This window comes from Pezoporus flaviventris, unplaced genomic scaffold, assembly GCF_033815535.1.
Source record: "Pezoporus flaviventris isolate CSIRO_AGI_PZ_B2104156 unplaced genomic scaffold, CSIRO_AGI_Pfla_v1 ptg000025l, whole genome shotgun sequence".
NCBI lineage: Eukaryota > Metazoa > Chordata > Aves > Psittaciformes > Psittacidae > Pezoporus > Pezoporus flaviventris.
Window position 1 is genome coordinate 17480889 of NW_026892573.1, and position 17783 is coordinate 17498671.

Sequence of the window (17783 nt, forward strand, 5' to 3'; positions counted from 1 at the left end):
TGTTAACAACAGTAGGAGCTCTCTGTATGCCTCTAGAGTTAGAACAGAACTAAAAAGTGACTTTCATTTTTAGTCGGGGATTTTTTTAAGTTCACCACTTACTAATCTCCTGTTTTTCCTTCAAGACACTATGGATAAGAGACTAGAATTTCAAGTGTATGTTTTCAGTAGGCATTACTTTGAGGTCCTTGACCCTCTGCATACCGTGAACCTCAGGTTCTGCTGTCTACTGAAATTTAAACTTTGTTGTCCATCAGCTCATATTTCTATGAGTTAACGTAGACATGCTTTCCATAATCAAAGTTTTCATGGTGTTGCAAAGATGTGTATCTGAGCTGAGTTCTCATACACCTGTGAAACACCTTGGATGGCACTGTAAAAGTTTTTACTTCTGGAATGTGAGATTGCCTGTGATGGGGGAAAAAAAAAAAAAACAGGAGTAGAAAAAATCCTAGTTGTGTAGTTGTGCGTCTAAAATTGTGCCTGTAAATGCTGAGGGTTCATGGCGTTCATTTTTCCCCCATTCAGTATGTCAGTTTTTATACTGCTCTTTTTGTTCAACAGTTTCCTACAACTGGTAAGAGTTTATGCTGGTTTAACATTTACTTCCCTTACCAGTGTTGCAAATCATAGGTGCCCGAGTTTCCTGAAAAAAGCCTTTATGGAGTTTTCAGCTCAGTCGTTAACACTTCCCCACCCAGTACATGTTCTTCCTGTAACAGGACAGGAGTATGCATTTTTCTGTCATTAGTATGGGTGAAATTTAATAGAATTAAGAAACATTTGAGAAGTAACCACAGGCCACTTTTCTGTGTAAACTGAATCTCCACCAAGGTGAATCAGTTATAAAAGGGGCAATTCGACTGCAACAATTGCATTTGTTCTTTTAGCTACTTCCTCAATATTCTCTCCTGCTGTCACTAAATTGTTTTCGGTGGGATATGCTTAACCCCTCTTGTCCTGGGTCAAGAGAAAAATGCCAGACTTTCCCTCCTGCTCCTCACCACCATCCTCACTGGAGTGCCTCCTACATAACCTTTGTGCAAAAAATCAAGTTCCTCCTCTGCAGCATTTCAAGCCTCTGCTTTTCCTTTTTTTTGAAAGACCAAATGCCTCATCAGTTCCTTATTCATGTTCCCTGTCGACTATTAACGCTGTCTTACAAGACTGTCAAAGAGAGCTAGATCACAAGAGCAGCATGTTTTGCTTTTGCAGTTTCTGCGAGGCTCTCTCTGCTATATATGGTGCAGCATTGTCTTAAATGTGAAGCACCAGAACCATTTTAATCATATGACTTACAAAGAGATCAGGGAGGTAGCTGTGTTTGGGGGTGGGGTTGGGGGGAGTTGGTTTTGTAGGGGTTTGGTTTTTTTAGCCTATTTGGGACCAAAAAAAAAAGAGAGATGAAAGTCATAATTCATCTGGAATTAAGCAAGCTACGTCTGCAGAGAGAATGAAACAAAACTTACACTAAATCTAAGTAGCCTGATGAGGAACAGGCATTATTTGTTTCAAGAGACAGGTTTTTATAAATTGGTTTGCAGTTGTTTGTGATTGACTTAAAACTTACGTTAAGTGCCTCAGCTATTGACTTGTCATAGTGTGAAAGCAGAAAACCTGTTATTGTGCCATTCTTCTTGACAAGTAGTCATTGCTTTTAGGTTTGTGATGCCTGGATTAAAAAAACCCTGGTGAAGTGTATTTTTGCAATGCTGGGATCAATGGTACCTGAAGGTTTCCATGTCTATGGGTTTGTGACGTGCAGATTTATCTGCCCATTGCAAAGGAGCTCAAAACAGAGCAAAATTTGGTTTCTGTTGTGTTTTGAAAATTCCTGTGTCACTAACATGCAGGTCTTTGTTTACAGTATCCGGACAAGGATGCAAATTGTGCGTAGGATTTTTGTGGGGATGTTTTGTGTGTGTTTATTTTTGTCAGTTTAATCTACTGCTCCTTATGATTCATATTGTTGGTCTTAAAAAATAATTATATTTTTTTAAAAGCTTAAGTTCAGCCTCATGATTACATACTGAGTTATTACTTGCTATGTTGCAGGGTAGATACTTGTTGAGATAAAGCTAAAGCAGCAACTAGTGCCAAGGTTAGGGTTCAACTTTTTATAATTTAAAAAAATTACGAATTTAGACAAAGCAAAGCCTAAAGGCCATTGAGCACCGGATTCAGACATTTTCTATTTTGTGCAGTGTAACATTCTCAGACTTGTAAATATCCTGTTTCTCATTGCTTCCCACACCTGAAGAGCCACTTAGGAGACACTATTGCCAAGGAGCCATCAGTACTGGAGACAAGGATCTGTTTATGAGCAGAAATGATGGTCTAGGAAGGCTGTTGGTTACACACAGGGCATCAGGTGCTGCCATGCCTCAGCTGCCTGGTTATGTGGTAGTCTCATTTCCAGCTGTGAGACAGTGCTCTCCTCTTGCTGCATGCCTTCTCTGGAATCTTCAGGCAAGTGGCTGCAGCTCCTGTTTCCATCCCAGTTTATGTTTCTGTGTAGCTTCTTGTGAGGCAGCAAGTTTAAGGGTTTGGGTCACCTTGCATGTAATCACAAATGTTTAGAATCATAGAATCGTTAGGGTTGGAAAGGACCTTAAGATCATCTAGTTCCAACCCCCCTGCAGTGGGCAGGGACACCTTACGCTAAATCATATCACCCAAGGCTTTGTCCAACCTGGTCTTGAACACTGCCAGGGATGGAGCATTCACAGCCTCCCTGGGCAACCTATTCCAGTGCCTCACCACCCTAACAGGAAAGAATTTCCTCCTGTCTGGTTAACATTTTGGGTCCTGTGCTGATGGTTCTCACCACTGTGGATGGTTCATGTCTGCAGGTCACAGCAGCTATGTGGAATTTCTGTTCCCCAGGATCTGACACCTCTGCTCTCCTGCCATCACACCTCAGAGCTGTGTGGAATAGCCAAGTAAGGACTGTTGCTCTAGTGTCATCTGTCTGGAGTAGAAGTAAATGGATTTACCAGTAATATTCTGAGCCATAAGACACTCACCTTTAAGTGACCTTAATATTCAAGGCAGGTATTGGCTGGTAGTCACAACTGCATGTTAGTGAAGAGTGTTTTTTTGAGGGGTTTGTTTTTCTTTTGTTTGGGCTTTTTTGTTTTGTTTTGTTTTTTTGTTTTGTTTTGTTTTGTTTTTTTCAAAAAAAAATACTAAGTCCTAAATTACCTGAGAAAATCTGTTATGAGAATGGTTGTATGTTGGTTTTTGTTTGGGGGGGGTTGTTTGTTTTAGTTTTATTTTAAATATATTCATGGTTTCTAGTATTACCTGCAGAACACCTAATCTTGTGCAGTATGCATAAGACATTTCATACAACATGTGACACTAGCACTCTGTCAACACCAGCTGATTATCCTGTTTGTTTCTCCTACCTCTTGCAAGTGTCCTAGCAGTGTCAACTACAGAACCACTGGAGTTACTCCTAACACAAAAAGACTTTTCACATATCCATTCACATATCCAGCTACTTGAATAGAGTGTTACTATGAGCTTCATCTGGCCAGCCTGAGTATAAATACTCCTCCTTCAAATGTAAATGTAATTAATTACTGATGTGGACATAAGCTAGCTCCACTCAGATGCTTCAGAGTTTCCATGCCTTTCTGCCCTTTCTGTTTTTTCCTATTCCTCAGTGTGCCAGATTCATGCAAGTAAGAGCTCTGTCTTTCAAGAAGAAACCAGGCTTTCTTTTTGCTGTGTCTCGTAGCTTAAAGGCAATATTGGGAACAATTTATGTGCAGCACTTCCAGACTACTGAGCGATAAAGCTGTTATGATAAAGTAGAATTTTGGGGGAAAAGAACTGAATGAAGAAAGTACAATAATTTGAGTAAGCAGCTAAGGAAAGCATGTAGAAGTAGTGCTAGGGTTTAAAATCCATCAAAATGCAAATAGAGGATGAGCAGTGGCAATAGTGTTTAAGTAGCTTAAGAAAATCAAGTTACATTAGGTTTCTTTGAGCAATTATGGTAAATTGAAAGTGAATAGTATTTCTCAGGGAATAAATAGGGCTTTTCAGGGGCACCAAACATGGTACACTACTGCAGTAGAAAGCAAACATCACATGTAGAAAAAGCCTTTAGTTGTTTGAGCTGATCCGTCTCTTAATACATTGGGGTTCTTAGTGCAAACACAAGTGTGAGATTGAAGTTTAGACCTAGCAACACTTCCTTCTGCATGCTATCCAAGTGTTACTGTCAGGTTTGAAATCATTTAAAGCTTGCAGTAACCCTCAGTGAGAAGACCATTAGGAGACCATTCGTATAACCTTCAAGATTATTTTGCACATGCAGTGGTAAGGAGCCATCTGTAGGATTTAGTGGGTTCCAGAAGTCAGTTGCCTTCATAGCTGCGGTTTTGAACTGTGAAAGTGGTAGCACAGAATTTACTGTTCCCAGAATATATGATAGAAATCTTTTAAATTGTCATAGCTTAATTCATTGCTAGATGTAATGCAGTACCCAAGGAGTATCTTGCATTGATTATGCTAATTTCTGCTGTAGCCCTGTTTGTATTTATGTACTGTCTGCATTGAGGTTGAAAAGACCTTGGCTAAATGAAAAGATTCTTTATTATTGTGATAAGAGCATGTTTTTTGGGCAGAAAGCATCTGGTCGCTCTAAATTACTTGTTTTAACTGTACAACAAATAGTGATGATGGCTGATAACAAAAAAAAGTCTGCAGTGCAGCTTGAACTGTCTTATTTGGAATATTAATTCATTTTGCCCTTCCCTGTGATAATGCTTTTTTGGGTCCTTGTAGCAATGGGCGTGGCAATCATGAACACAGAAAATCTGATGGCCATAAACGATAGAGCATCCCCTGTGCAGTGAGGTCTTTCTTCCCTAGCTGCATGTTCTTCCTCCTTTTTCCTCCAACCCAGATTTCTCCCCACCACCATTCCCTGCAGTGTCTTTGAAGGCATCATCTTGTGATCCCTTGAAGTCGCAAAGTAGCTCACCAGTGATGTTGCTGTGCACCGCATGTGTGCGCTTGTGCAAACAGCTGCACTACTTTAAGCCATCCACAGCCCTAGCAGGGTTTCTTTTCCCTAACCCAGGACAGCGAGAGGCCATTCACCTTTCATCACTGTAATTCCCTGCTGTTTGTGGTCACACAGACTTGCCTTCATTGGTAGCTGAAACCTGACCTGAAGTGTCTGGGAAGCCAAGTGCTTGCTTTGCTGTGTTTGTCTGCCACAGGGGAGTGGGCACATGAGTGGGAGGTGTATCTTCATGCACCACTGCAGCAAGAGTTGTCCACCAGTTGTGCCTTTGAGACAAGCACTGTGTCAGACCTGGGCAGTGGTGTACCCGTGCTGCACGGCAGCCCCAGGCACTGCTACCCCTGGAGCACACTGTGGCAATGGGAGTTTCTTCATGCCATACAGCATCTGGAGAGTTTGTAGTGTCTTGCTCTAAGACACCTTTTCCAAATGTTTGTAGCCAGTGAAGGGTCTGGAGCACACGTCTTAGCAGGAGTGGCTGAGGGAACCAGGGGAGTTTAGTCTGAAGAGAAGGCTCGGGGGGGACTTTACCACACCCTTAACAGCTATGTGAAAGAAGGATGGAGTGAAAAGGTGACTGGTCTCTTCTCCCAAGTAACAGGTGATAGGACAAGAGGTAATGGCCTCAAGTTGTGCCAGAGGGGTTAGACTGGATGTTAGGAAAAATTTCTTCACCAAGAAGGTGGTCAGGCTCTGGAATAGGCTGCCCACGGCACTGGTGGAATCACCGTCCCTGGAAGTGTTCAAAAGCATGCAAATGAGGCCCCTAGTGACATGGTTTAGTGGTGGTCTTGGCAGTACTGGGGTTGGACTTGATGATCTTAAAGGTCTTTTTCAACCTAGTTGATTCTGTGATTCTATGAAGGAGCCACCTCTCCTGCCTCCCTGTTCTATACAGCATTACTTTCTGAACTACCAGTGCACTGTGGGAAGCCTGCATCATATTCTTGGAGATCTGGAGTAAAAAAAATACAGCAGTCTAGCACCATACGAAGATAAAACAATTCTAGGTTCATATGGCTCAAATTTCTGCAGAGGACATTGATTCCAGCTGGTGGCAAATCATGTGTGCCATTCCTGAGTCGCCATAGCCTTTTGGCAGGGATCTGGCAGCATCCTTCTGCATTGGCTTTTGGCTACGTGATGCTATCAACTCTGTCATCTTGACTCATTTGTCTAAAAACAACTCCCTGCTGCTCAGGGAGGAAAACACCCAGTGGGTGCCTGCCAGTCAGGAAATAAGAAATTGCTCAGTGTGGAAAGGTGACAGAATTACAGCTGCTAGAGAACAGTAGAGAGGTGCTAAGGTCTTCATGTACTGGCACTGTCCTGTAACAGAAGCCAAATTAGTATTTGTTCAAGGAAATTCACTCATTGTCTGCCCCACTTGTGTCACTAAGTAATGTTTCTACCATATTCTTGTGAGTGACTAAGATCTGCATTTGCAAATGGGAATTATGTTACCATAAATCTGTTATACTTTCAACTAAATGCTATTCTCAGAACAAATTAAATACTTTGGATAATGTCCATGGTGCTTGGCTTTGCAAAAACTCCTGTGGGGAGTTTCTGTAGTGTTTCTGTACAGGTGACTTAGAATCATAGAATAGTTAGGGTTGGAAAGGACCTTAAGATCATCTAGTTCTGACCCCCCTTGCCATGGGCAGGGACAACTCACACTAAACCATCTCACCCAAGGCTCTGTCCAGTCTTCTAGAAGTGTGTGTCTATGCATGTATAAATGTATTTTAACCCTTTTCTTTAAAAACTAAGAAAAGTTAAGGCTGTACATCTGGTGAAGGGATGCAATTGCACATTTATCACTCTTCCCACCCGAGATGAATGTCAGCCAAAATGTGAATGTTACCCTTGAGATTCATGGAAAGGCTGTAACACGCAGAGTATGACTCCTGCTAGGAGCCATTGTGGGAGGGCACAGGCAGAAATAAACACAGCACATCAGTAATGAGATCAGTTCTTATATATTCTTCTGCATTAGTTGCCATTGAATTTCTTGCTCTGCAAGGAGCAGATCTGACTTTAATTGGAATATGCTTTTTAGGGGAGTAAGGAGATGTGATGTGTGGGTTTTGTAGAGCAGTGGGGTTCTTCCCGTTGAAGGCTGAAGGCAAATGTGTCATTTTTCAGCATGCCTCTTGCAAGGTCTTGGCAGATCATTGCACCTCTTTACCTCAGATTGGAGAGATCTGGGGGGTTTCCTGTTATGCAGTGATTTGGAAGGTGCCTGAACACTTCATAGCAATCCTGAAAATAAGCCTGAAACTGAAGGCAAACCAGCTCCCTAAACTTACTTGTTCTTCCAAGATGTTCTTGCAGGTTTTCCTGAAGCAGCTTAAAAAATTTCCAAAGCTTTGTGAAATTTGGAGCTCCCTCAGTTTATACTCCAAGAGGAATGCTTCCAACAAATGCCGTTTTCTCCCCAGTCCCATTTGTTATGAAACTAATGATGTCCCTATAGCTGCAGGATTGCTTCCTGTGATAATCTGTAGGCTTCTGCTTCTTTCATTCTTGTGACATAGGTGAGATGAAAGATAACAGACAACAGTATAAAAACGAGTATCCAGAAAAAGGTGTAATGAACACCTGGGATTATGAAGGAAAATTACCTTTGCCAGGGATGCTGCTGGGTAGCATCCTTAGATTAACATATAAATTATGTGCAGTGCTTTATTTATTTTTTTTTTAAAGAAAATAAGCAAAAAGGCAGTGCTGCCTTTTCCCTGCATACCACCACCACCCGTGTTTTAGAAGTGTTTAAACTGAAAGTGGTACTAATTTTGTGAAAGCTGATGGCTTGTAACCAGTTGTTGATGGCAAGTAGTTACAAGCAATAGAGAGCTAAGCTGGTAACTTAAATTACTAGGCCAGGGATGATGGGCGACAATGTGCTCGCTCTGATTTGTTGGTTTTCATTTGGCTCTTTTTTTTCCTGTACTAGAGTTCAAAAGCTAGAATCGATTTCCTGATGGTGTAAAGCTGCTTGTTACGCTACCAGCCTAGCAAATAAAGGCCTGTTTTATGTAAAGGTTAAATATTAACTCACTTAATGGAAGGCTTTGCCTGGTAGCCTGAAGATCCTGTAAAACTGTTTGTTTGCCATTTGCTGAGTGAATTTGGACTCAAGTAGTAGGATTCCTATTTATTTAATCTATCTGACAACGGGAATAACAACAGTGAAAGGGATAGAGAAACGCATGAACTTCTGAGGCGGTAGAACTGGTCATCTTTTATTTTTATTTCATTTGAGGATGATAAGACGGCATGAAAATCACAAGTGTTTCAGTATTGGCTTTTACCTCAAAACACAGGGGTTTGCCAAACTAAAATTGTTCTGCACAGTCAAATAACTGTGTTCTGACACATGGGACCAAAGTAGGAAAGAGAAAATCATCTTCCTGGTGCTGTGAATCTTTAATTAATTTTTATGAGGCTTATTTAGGGATCCTTTTGATGAAGTCTCACAGGTGATAGCATCTTAAGGGTTTTTTTTATTTCCTGTGTGTGTAAAGACTGTTTATTATTTTGAGTCTTCAAACATGAAATTTGGATCAATTTTGTTTCGTGCTGAGAGCAGAAGTAAGGCTACAGATTATGGAGTGCTTTAATCAGAATTGCATACAAAAATTTCCTGTAATTTTATAGATAATGATGTTCTCCCATTAGAGGATAATTAAGAACTTTCTTATATTCCTTGTCCAGGGATATAGGTGTTTGTCCAGCTGTGTGCAAAGGTGTTTACTTAAGATATAAGAGGAGCCAAAGAGTAAGCTTCATTTGAAGTACTTTTAGGATTTTTTTCTTTTTTTGAAGCTAAGCAAACAACCCTCCTCAGCAACTTTAATTTTCACTTTTTTAATGATTTTATCTTCTCCTTGTGTAGTTGAAAAATGTGTTAACTGGAGAAATAACACATTATTAAAATTTCAAGCAAACGTGGGATTTGCTTTAAAAAATAATGTGACTTCTGTAGCATGCAGTGGAGTACTGCTGAGACTACCATGACACAACAGGACCTGGTCTTACATTTACATGCATGCTTTGTAGGTAATTGTGTGTTTCAGGTCTGTTTTCCTGTGTAGATCATGTCCCTGTTGCAGACAGAGACAGGGGAGGAGGATATGCAAGTATGCATACCTAATGTGAAATTGAGATGTTCTTTAGGATTGACCTCCTTTAGCTTGAAGCTATCCTTGTTCTATTCTAAATGGTAATTTCTCCTTCCTTTGGGTGGAAGGGACCGGAACCTTTTCCGTTAACTTCACAGAGACTTCCATGGGCAGATAGAGGGTACCAAGTGGATGTTTTAAGGAGGGGGCAAAAGGATAAGGATAAGATGGGAGACAACGCACAACACCACGCCCACACATCTGAAGAAAAAGGGGTCATCTGTGCATTGAAATGTCTTCTCATTATGTCTCTTTTTGACTAGAAAAAGAGACATAGTTGCAGACCCTTTTACTATAGATATCTGCAGTTAGGTGAGACACAAGCCACCTCTGTGACCAAAGTAACCCTTCAGAAGGAATTCTGCAATGCACACTCAAGCCCTGCAGATTGAAGACTCTTGCGTGCATCAGGAAAAAGCTCTTGAACTGGCACACAGACTAATGACTGTAGAAATGTTAGAGCTGAGAGAGAAGAGACAGTATAGAGTGATGTGAACTGCAGTAGGCAAGACATGCCCTGTTAACCTTTAGCTTGTGCTGGTGACCAGAATTTGCTGTATAAGATGAAGAGTCAAGAAAAGATCCTTTCCTTGTTGAATTTCAGGAATTCAATGTCTAAGGAAGAATAAAGCAACCCAATAAGTAAAGCAGATCTCTGTTCAGCATCTTGCCTGAACTTATGAATGAAGTGTGAAGGTTCTGGAGAAGCCTGAAGACGGGAGGATGTACTACTAGTCAGGCAGTATACAAGGTAGATTTGAGCAACAGAATTTGCTGTTGGGTTACAAGGAAATAAGGATGTAGGAGATAAGGAAGTGGAGAGATTTTAACTATACTTGAAGAATCCAGGTCAAGGGAAAAAAGTCAAAAGTAGCATGTGATGGGAAGAGGGATATGGTGGCAAAAAACTGTGAGGGAAGTAGGTTACATGTAACACAATTCCACGGGGACTTCTGTAGCAACTTGTTTTATTTCATTTTCTGCTTTCTAGTGGTACCCCTGTTGGCTTAGTTGTTGAGTCGGAAAACTTTGCTAGGTGCATATATGAAGGGGAACATGCATAAATTAGGATCTAATCAATGTGAAAAGAAGTGTGCTCACTTGGTTAAGCAGGGAACTGAATTCCCTCAGCTCTTCCACTGACTCATCAAGCTTCAAGGGCTGGCCAGAGTAATACTGATTCCTGTTTTACCCCCAGTGTGGGGTAGGGAAGCTGTACTAACACCTGAAGTACACTTTGGCACAAAACAGCTGTCTCATATCTCGCTTCTAGCCAAACACTTGATTCAGTATGCATTTACTCACCATGTATCTTTTTTCTTTTTCTTCCAGTTACTATTCCTTCAACTGCAGAAAAAGGTAAATTTTTAATTTTTAAAGATGTGAATAGTTTTGTTGCACACAAGTCTTAAGGCACATAGAAGTTAAATATACTCCTTTGTATGTAAGCTCTGTAGCAAGTAGGTTACTGCTAAGAATCAAGGTAAATATTCTGAGGTTGAGTCTGGTTAGCTTCTAGTACCACAAGCTTGGGATAATGACAAGCCCTGTGAGTCTGTGATCTAGGTTTGCAAATACTTTTAAATGAGTACCTTCTAAGAACAGAGAAAGGATAAGAGAGAAGGAACTGCAGCAGATCCACAAGTCCATTTTCTGTTTATTTCTGAACACACCCTGTGACCTGAAACACTTACGGAAGAGGAAGAATTGTTGTTCTGCAGTTTGCTATTTTCCAAACAGCTTACCAGATTCCTAAGAGCCCCATTCTTTAGGACTGGTTGGAACTGTGCAGAACACAACCATTTCAAAGGTGGCTGCACATTATAATTTTAAATTGTTGATGGTTAAGGCCTGTTTTGACAAACTGTACTTAAGTCTTCATATTGGCTTTGGCATGTATGTGCTACAGTGTGTAGTACTTAGGGATACAAACTGACCAAAAAGATTCCAGCATTCTTTCTGTGCCACTTCTTTTAACTGTGAATTGAAAACTAGTATAAAGGGTGATTCAATTCCAGAAGTTCAAAATATGTCTGTTTTTTGTATAAAACTTACTTTCATTTTCCTGTAGAAATACAAGTTATTGATGAGGTATTTGTTTGGGAGTTCATTTCAGCTTATGGGAGGGGGAGGTACACGGGTGGTAAATTAGGCATAGATATGCATTTTAACTGTCTGCAGAGGGTTGTCTTCAGAGTGTCAGATGACTTGTAAGAGGCTCTCATCTCTTAAATGTTTTAGCAGAAGAGCACAGAATTTGAAGGTAGTCTAGCAGTGTTCTTCCTGGTGGGGAACATCCAGGAGAACACTGAAAGGAAGGAACCTTGTGGGAATCTGTCCTGTTCCTGTTACTTCTTCATTAGAAGATGAGAGGGAAAATCTCCAAAGTAAACTGCAAGTTATTCAATATGGGAGCTGTGTCTTCCTCTGGATTTTTATATCCCATTACACAGCTGGGCTTTACCTACTTAAAAAATTCTGCAAATTCTGCTATGCTTTCCTGTTGACCTGTATTATGAGTAAGCTTTACTTTCTAGTTTCTTCTGGAAAGACAAGTTTCACATCTCACAGTATCACAGTATGTTAGAGATTGGAAGGGACCTCGAAAGATCATCTAGTCCAATCCCCCTGCCGGAACAGGAACACCTAGATAATATTACACAGGAATGTGTCCAGGCGGGTTTTGAATGTCTCCAGAGAAGGAGACTCCACAACCTCCCTGGGCAGCCTGTTCCAGTGTTCTGTCACCCTCACTGAGAAGAAGTTTCTTCTCAAGTTTAAGTGGAACCTCTTGTGTTAATCTCAGTTAAGGAAACGTGACAGAGCAGTGATGTTGGTGTTGCATAGTCAGATCTCTGGCTTTAATACCATTGTGGTGCATGTCTGACTGAAGCAGGTGCTCTTAAACCTACCAGAGAAGAAAAATGCCTGAGTAATTAAAGAGATTGACAGGGTCACTGGAACCTGACTGTGAGGCTTTTAACAGCTGTCACCTGCACGCTTCTTGCACCTTCAATTCTAAAGCATGTCACAGGCATCCTGTATGCATGAATTTCTTTATTGAAATACTGAGGTTGATCTTAAAATGAGTTGTAAAGCCTTTTTTTAATTTGAAATGAAAGCTGTAGTAAGTTTTATGAAGTTCTGATAAACTAAATCATAATAGCCAGGAAATAACATCAGAAGGGTCAAAAGGCCAAGCTACCAGTAACATTGCTGTGTAAATCAATAATGTGCATCTTAGCAAATATATTTTGCTTCATATTTCAGTGTACTGTGTTCAAATTCTTTTATTTCCAGTAATTAATTGCAACTTTTGATTAAATGAGTGGCAATTTATTCACACCATTAAGGCTATTTGTTTGTAATTTCATATTCTTGTCTAGGTTTACATTCATTAGGATAGAGGAATAAATGCAACTCTGCATCTCTCTTAACAATATAATATACTTCTGTTACATATCTTTCTGCAATCTGACTGTCTTGGATGTAGTATTAAGAATGATTCAGAGAAGGATGTTAATAGCATATCTTAGGAGGGGTTAGCATAGTTTAGGAGGATTCTAAGAGCATGTCTTAAGACATTGTCCTCTTGAGGGCATAAATTATGGTCTGATATGCATCAGTGCTTTAAAGAGAAGTGACTTCATTTGGTCACAGAATGGCACCAAGAATCCTGGATTCCCCTTAGCTTTGCCAGGATTTCCTCATGACTCTGGCTAAACTGGCCAGTACTGAGGTTTGAGGGTTTTGACGTGTTTTCTGTGTAGCTTTCTACTTACAAGAAAATGAGCTGAATAGGAGTGAGGCTGGTTTATATTTGTACTGGAAATTGATCCAAGATGCTTCAGAGATGCTGCAGAGGAGATAGGGCTACCCATAATGGTGGGTAGATGAACTGCCAAAGTAAACTAAAGCTGTCAAAAATGGTGTCTTCCCTCCCTCTCTTTTCTTGGGGAGCACTGTAATCAGGTATCTGTGCTGATACTTGTAATCACAGTAGGAATGGCAGTACAGGAGTGGGGAAAAAAAAGCAAGAATTTATTCAGTGGAGGGGCAGTATGGACTGCAAATTGCAGGCTCTTCTGTTCCAGACTGAGGGATGCCCATCACTGAAACAGCCATGAAATTCTCACCTCAAGTTGCTCCAGTTTGGCTACTGAGGACGAGCCATTTTAGTGGCTTTTAATGACAGCGACAGATAGCAAGTTCTCAGTTATTGCAAGAGTGCAAAAGCACTGTAACAGCTGCCTCTTTCTAGTAAATATTGATAACATTGGCACAGTTCTGTACCCTTGCTTGCAACCAGCATTGGTGCTTGTTATTCATGCTATTGTTGGGGCATTTACAGCCTGCACCAAGAAGTTTGAAGGATTGTGTGTGCTCTAAAAATAATCTTTCAAAAGAATCTGAATTGTGGGGTGATTTTTATGGATGGAATGGAACTGTTTACTCTGCAAGTTTGTTTTGCTGTGCCCTGCATCTCATTTCCTTTTTCCTTCTATTCAACTCCTCTCACCCTCTTATCCCCCAAAGCTCCTATCTGTGCATCTGATGCCACTCCAGTTTTGTGTCTTTCTCCTCTTTCCAAACCATTCTCTCACTCTTTGATTGCTTGAGCAAATTACGTTCATATGTTTTTAATAAAAGGCAGTTTCTAATTATGCAGTGCCTACTATAGTGATACACAAGTTCTTTCCCATCAGGATGACAGTTTTAGGATAGCCTTTGAAAAAGGCTTTGCTTCTTGCTTTTTCGATCAGCTCCAAAGTTGAAAATTTGTCAGATCTGGCTGTAAGGTTGGAGGAGTTGGAGGCAAAGGTAAAAAGCATAATTCTCTGAAGAAAGCTGAAATTAAGTTTGTTTTCAGTGTAACAAGCAATGAAAACCCTGAAAGATAAGTTAAGACCATGTCTTCTGTGACTGCACAAACATTTCCTGAGCTGTTGGAAGTTCTCAAAGATTCTAGCCTGTTTTACCATCCATGAAGTACATCATGCAGCTTAAAGGAGTGTTTTTATGTGCACAGGAAAGTAGGTCAAGTTTCCTTCTTCCTGGAACTGAAGATAATATAAGTGAAGATAATGTAAATATTTACTATGACTTCTTTTCTATGGCTTGCTGTTCTGGCACAACTGATCTGTTTCCTCTTTACAAGTGGTAAAATAAACTGTTAGAGGAAACAAGATTGGAAGAAACTTCCTGGGTCTTAAGGTCTGCTTCTGGCCTTTAAGGCAACCGTATCACACAGACCAATTCATAAATTGATTGAGCTCTCTACTAGAGCTACCTACATTTTGTTGCCACATGACTGTAATAGCAGAACTCTTCCAGCTTATATTCCTGTGATGATTTGAAAGATAATCAGGCAGTTTTTAACTCACAGCTAGCTCTCATCTTGGAGTGCTGTCCTCTCCAAACCTGTACTTCGGGGTTTTTATTGTCATGATCAATGCCTTCTAAAATGGCACAGTGCTGCACTGTTTCTGTTAGAAGTAGAAAATAAATTGAATTCTATAGGTCAGTTATCAGATAATTTAGAACAGAATTGTAGCATCTTCTTTATCCAAGAAGGTTAGTCACATGCCACAAGTGAAGCTGTGTTCAGTTTTTTGTTTTTGGGGTGGGGTGTTCTTTTTTTCCTTCAAAGTCTGTTTTGGAATTATACATAAGAACATATTATTTCCTTGAGGAATAACAGCCATCACGTTTGGGTTTGTTTGGTTTTTTTTGTTTGTTTTTTTAAGTGAGCACTCCTAAAGCACTAAATCTATTCAGGGGAAAGGGTTTAATATAATTTTATCAGGTGATTCATACTGTAATAGTTTAGCCCTCATCAGAGATGAGTGATTTTAGTTCTTGTTCTTTTCAGCTTTACTTACCAAACTCTTTATTTGTATTTTATTGCAGCTGTCTACCTTGTGATTTTTCATCTGTCATTTTTCATGTTTGTATGGTCTTACTGGAAGACAATTTTCACATCTCCTGCATCCCCCTCTAAAGAGGTAAATATAACCTCAGAAAAATGTCAATGCCTTTTTTATAAATAGCTGAACTCTTTTCAGTGATGAAATTTGTTTGCAGTGCTGCATGATTCACCTTTCCTTTCTCATTATCGGAAATAGAACAGCATGACGGTGTATCATGAATAAAAATGATCAAGTGACTCTTAAAATACCATATACTTTGTGTAATGACATTTCCTCATACAAAACATGCACTTAATTAATTACAAGTTTGACAGTCATGTACAGTGCTTTGCTCTGAAGTAGTTTGCTTGAAACTTGGAATTTTTAAAACCAAATAAAATGACAACATTTTTATATTTCCCTTTTAGCCAGTTTTGACCTTTGTTTTGATTAGAGAAAGTACGTATGCAGTGTATAGTCATAACTTGGAGGACTGAACAACTTAGTAAGTCAAGGGTTAAGGTTTAAGGACAATTGAGAAGTGAATACATGAAGGAGCTTTATATAATGGCAGAAGACCATAGAAGTTTTGGTTTGAAAAAACAGTGTTAATTGCAATAAGCCTGAGATGGGTTGCCTTGTTTTCTGTTTTCTCTGAGGTGTGTGTATGTAAGGATTAAATATTGGCACCCTAAATTTACAATGTTTCCTTTTCCTTCCTTGGTCTTACAAAGCTTTTAAATTGGCTAAACTATTTGAGGCTTTGTTTACTCTATGGGGGTTGAATTTTTATTCTATTTTTGGCAAGGCTGACTTTCAGTGCTAGTGCCAACCTTAAATGCTTTTGAAAAGAGTTTAAACCATGCTTCTAAGGAAAAGCAAACACTGCTCCACAGTGTTTAATTATGGCTTAGAGATCTGCTTCTTAAGCTACAGAATACAAAGTGAAAAGACCTGAAGACTGTTCTGCTATTTAACTAAGCAAAAAGAGTGAATGAACCTGGTCAGGGATCTAGAACACAAGTCCTATGAGTAGCAGCTGAGGGAACTGGGATTGTTTAAAGAAAAGGAGGCTCAGGGGAAACCTTATCACTCTCTTACAGCTACCTGAAAGGAGGTTGTAGTGAGGTGGGTGTTCATCTGTTCTCCCAAGAAACAAGCAATAGGACAAGAAGAAATGCTCTGAAATTGCACCAGGGAGAGTTCCAAATGTGATTGGAACTGTGTTACTCTAGGTTTTGTAAAGCTGTATGAACTAGAACTGATCATAAAGCTAATACCTAGCAACTTGTACTGTCTGCTTGGATTCTTCAGTAATAGAAGATTTCTTCTGATAGTACTTATTCTGTAGTTACAATGATTGTTGTAGCATGCTTTTCGTATTCAGTGAGTGAAAGGAATGGTTTGGGCATGTGGCATGTAATGAATGTTTCCTATAGCAAGTGTAGAGGTAAATCAGATTGAATACAATTTTCTACAGTTAGCTTAAAAAACTGTGAGGAAGGAGGAACCAAACAACAAGAAGCAAAAAAACACACATTAAAAACAAAACATAAAAAAACACCAAACTAAAAAAACTACTGGCCCTTTTTTCGAGGCAAGACCCTTCTGTTCTTGTAGCAGTGAGTAATTTATGTTGGTTACACTTAAAAACAAAGCCTGACTTCAGAATCTCCCTATTGTATGACAGCATAAATGTATATATTTTTAGTCATTCAAATTAGCCATTCTTGCAAAACAAACAGCATCCTGTGATCTTACTATTGAACTAAAAAAAGATTCTGCAGCTGCTGTTGTTTTAGTGTAATCCCTGTACATTTGTCATAATAAAGAACAATCAACATTTCACAAGATGTAGAAAGAGGAAGGAAACAAAGGGACTCTTTCTGTTTTCAATAAGAGCTGCTGGAACCTCATTGAAAATCCTGTCTGTGGTAACAGACAGCTTTTGATGTCTGTGAACATATCCTGCTATTGTCCAAAGAGACTGTAGTCTCATGGCCCTATGAATTTCTGAAATTAGAACAGAAATATAGTTCTTCAGAAAACCAAAATCCTATCCAGGATTTTTGGAGTAATATTACGATTATGATGTTACTTGAAGAAATTAAAAAGTTTTAAATATTGTGATTTCATTCCTTTTCTGTGCTTTAAAGGTTTCCCATAGAAATGTGGTTTAGAAGCAGTATTTCATCTTTAATACAGCCTGGGCTTGACTGCAGGTCATGGAGACAGGCAGTGGGTCACCTAGCAGACTCACAAGGGGAGTGGGGAGGAGGGAATATAGCACCACTGTTTGCTGGCATGCTGCTTCATATCTGCCTTAAACTTTTGATGTAAGCATATTCAGTTTTCATATTTGAGTAACCATCTGTCTTGGATATTACAGTTAAAAAATTAGGTCAGACTCTTGGTTAAATTTTAATTTCACCCTTCACGTAGATCAGTCCTAGTTTCTGATCATTTATAAGGGGATTGTGGTTCATGTTTCACCTTTCAATGGTGGTAAGGCTCAATAACTGGGATGCTGCTGTATGGAACAGGAGGCTTAACGAGATTCTGTAAAATATAAGGCAACTTGTTTGCATTCTGGGTAATGAAATAATAGAGAAATTCAGCAATGTCTTACTGCTTCTTCCTTTC

At 39.7% G+C, this 17783-nt stretch overlaps 1 protein-coding gene across 4 annotated transcripts in view; it reads left to right on the plus strand.

Annotated features, from left to right (window-relative positions):
- Positions 1 to 17783, plus strand: part of ZDHHC20 (zinc finger DHHC-type palmitoyltransferase 20) — a 42608-nt gene that overhangs the window by 6011 nt on the left and 18814 nt on the right. For all 4 annotated transcript variants that reach the window (XM_061457675.1, XM_061457674.1, XM_061457676.1 and 1 more), the window contains exons 2-3: positions 10564 to 10590; positions 15142 to 15236. In XM_061457675.1, the coding sequence (XP_061313659.1) occupies positions 10564 to 10590; positions 15142 to 15236 (122 nt within the window). The remainder of the gene's footprint in view (positions 1 to 10563; positions 10591 to 15141; positions 15237 to 17783) is intronic.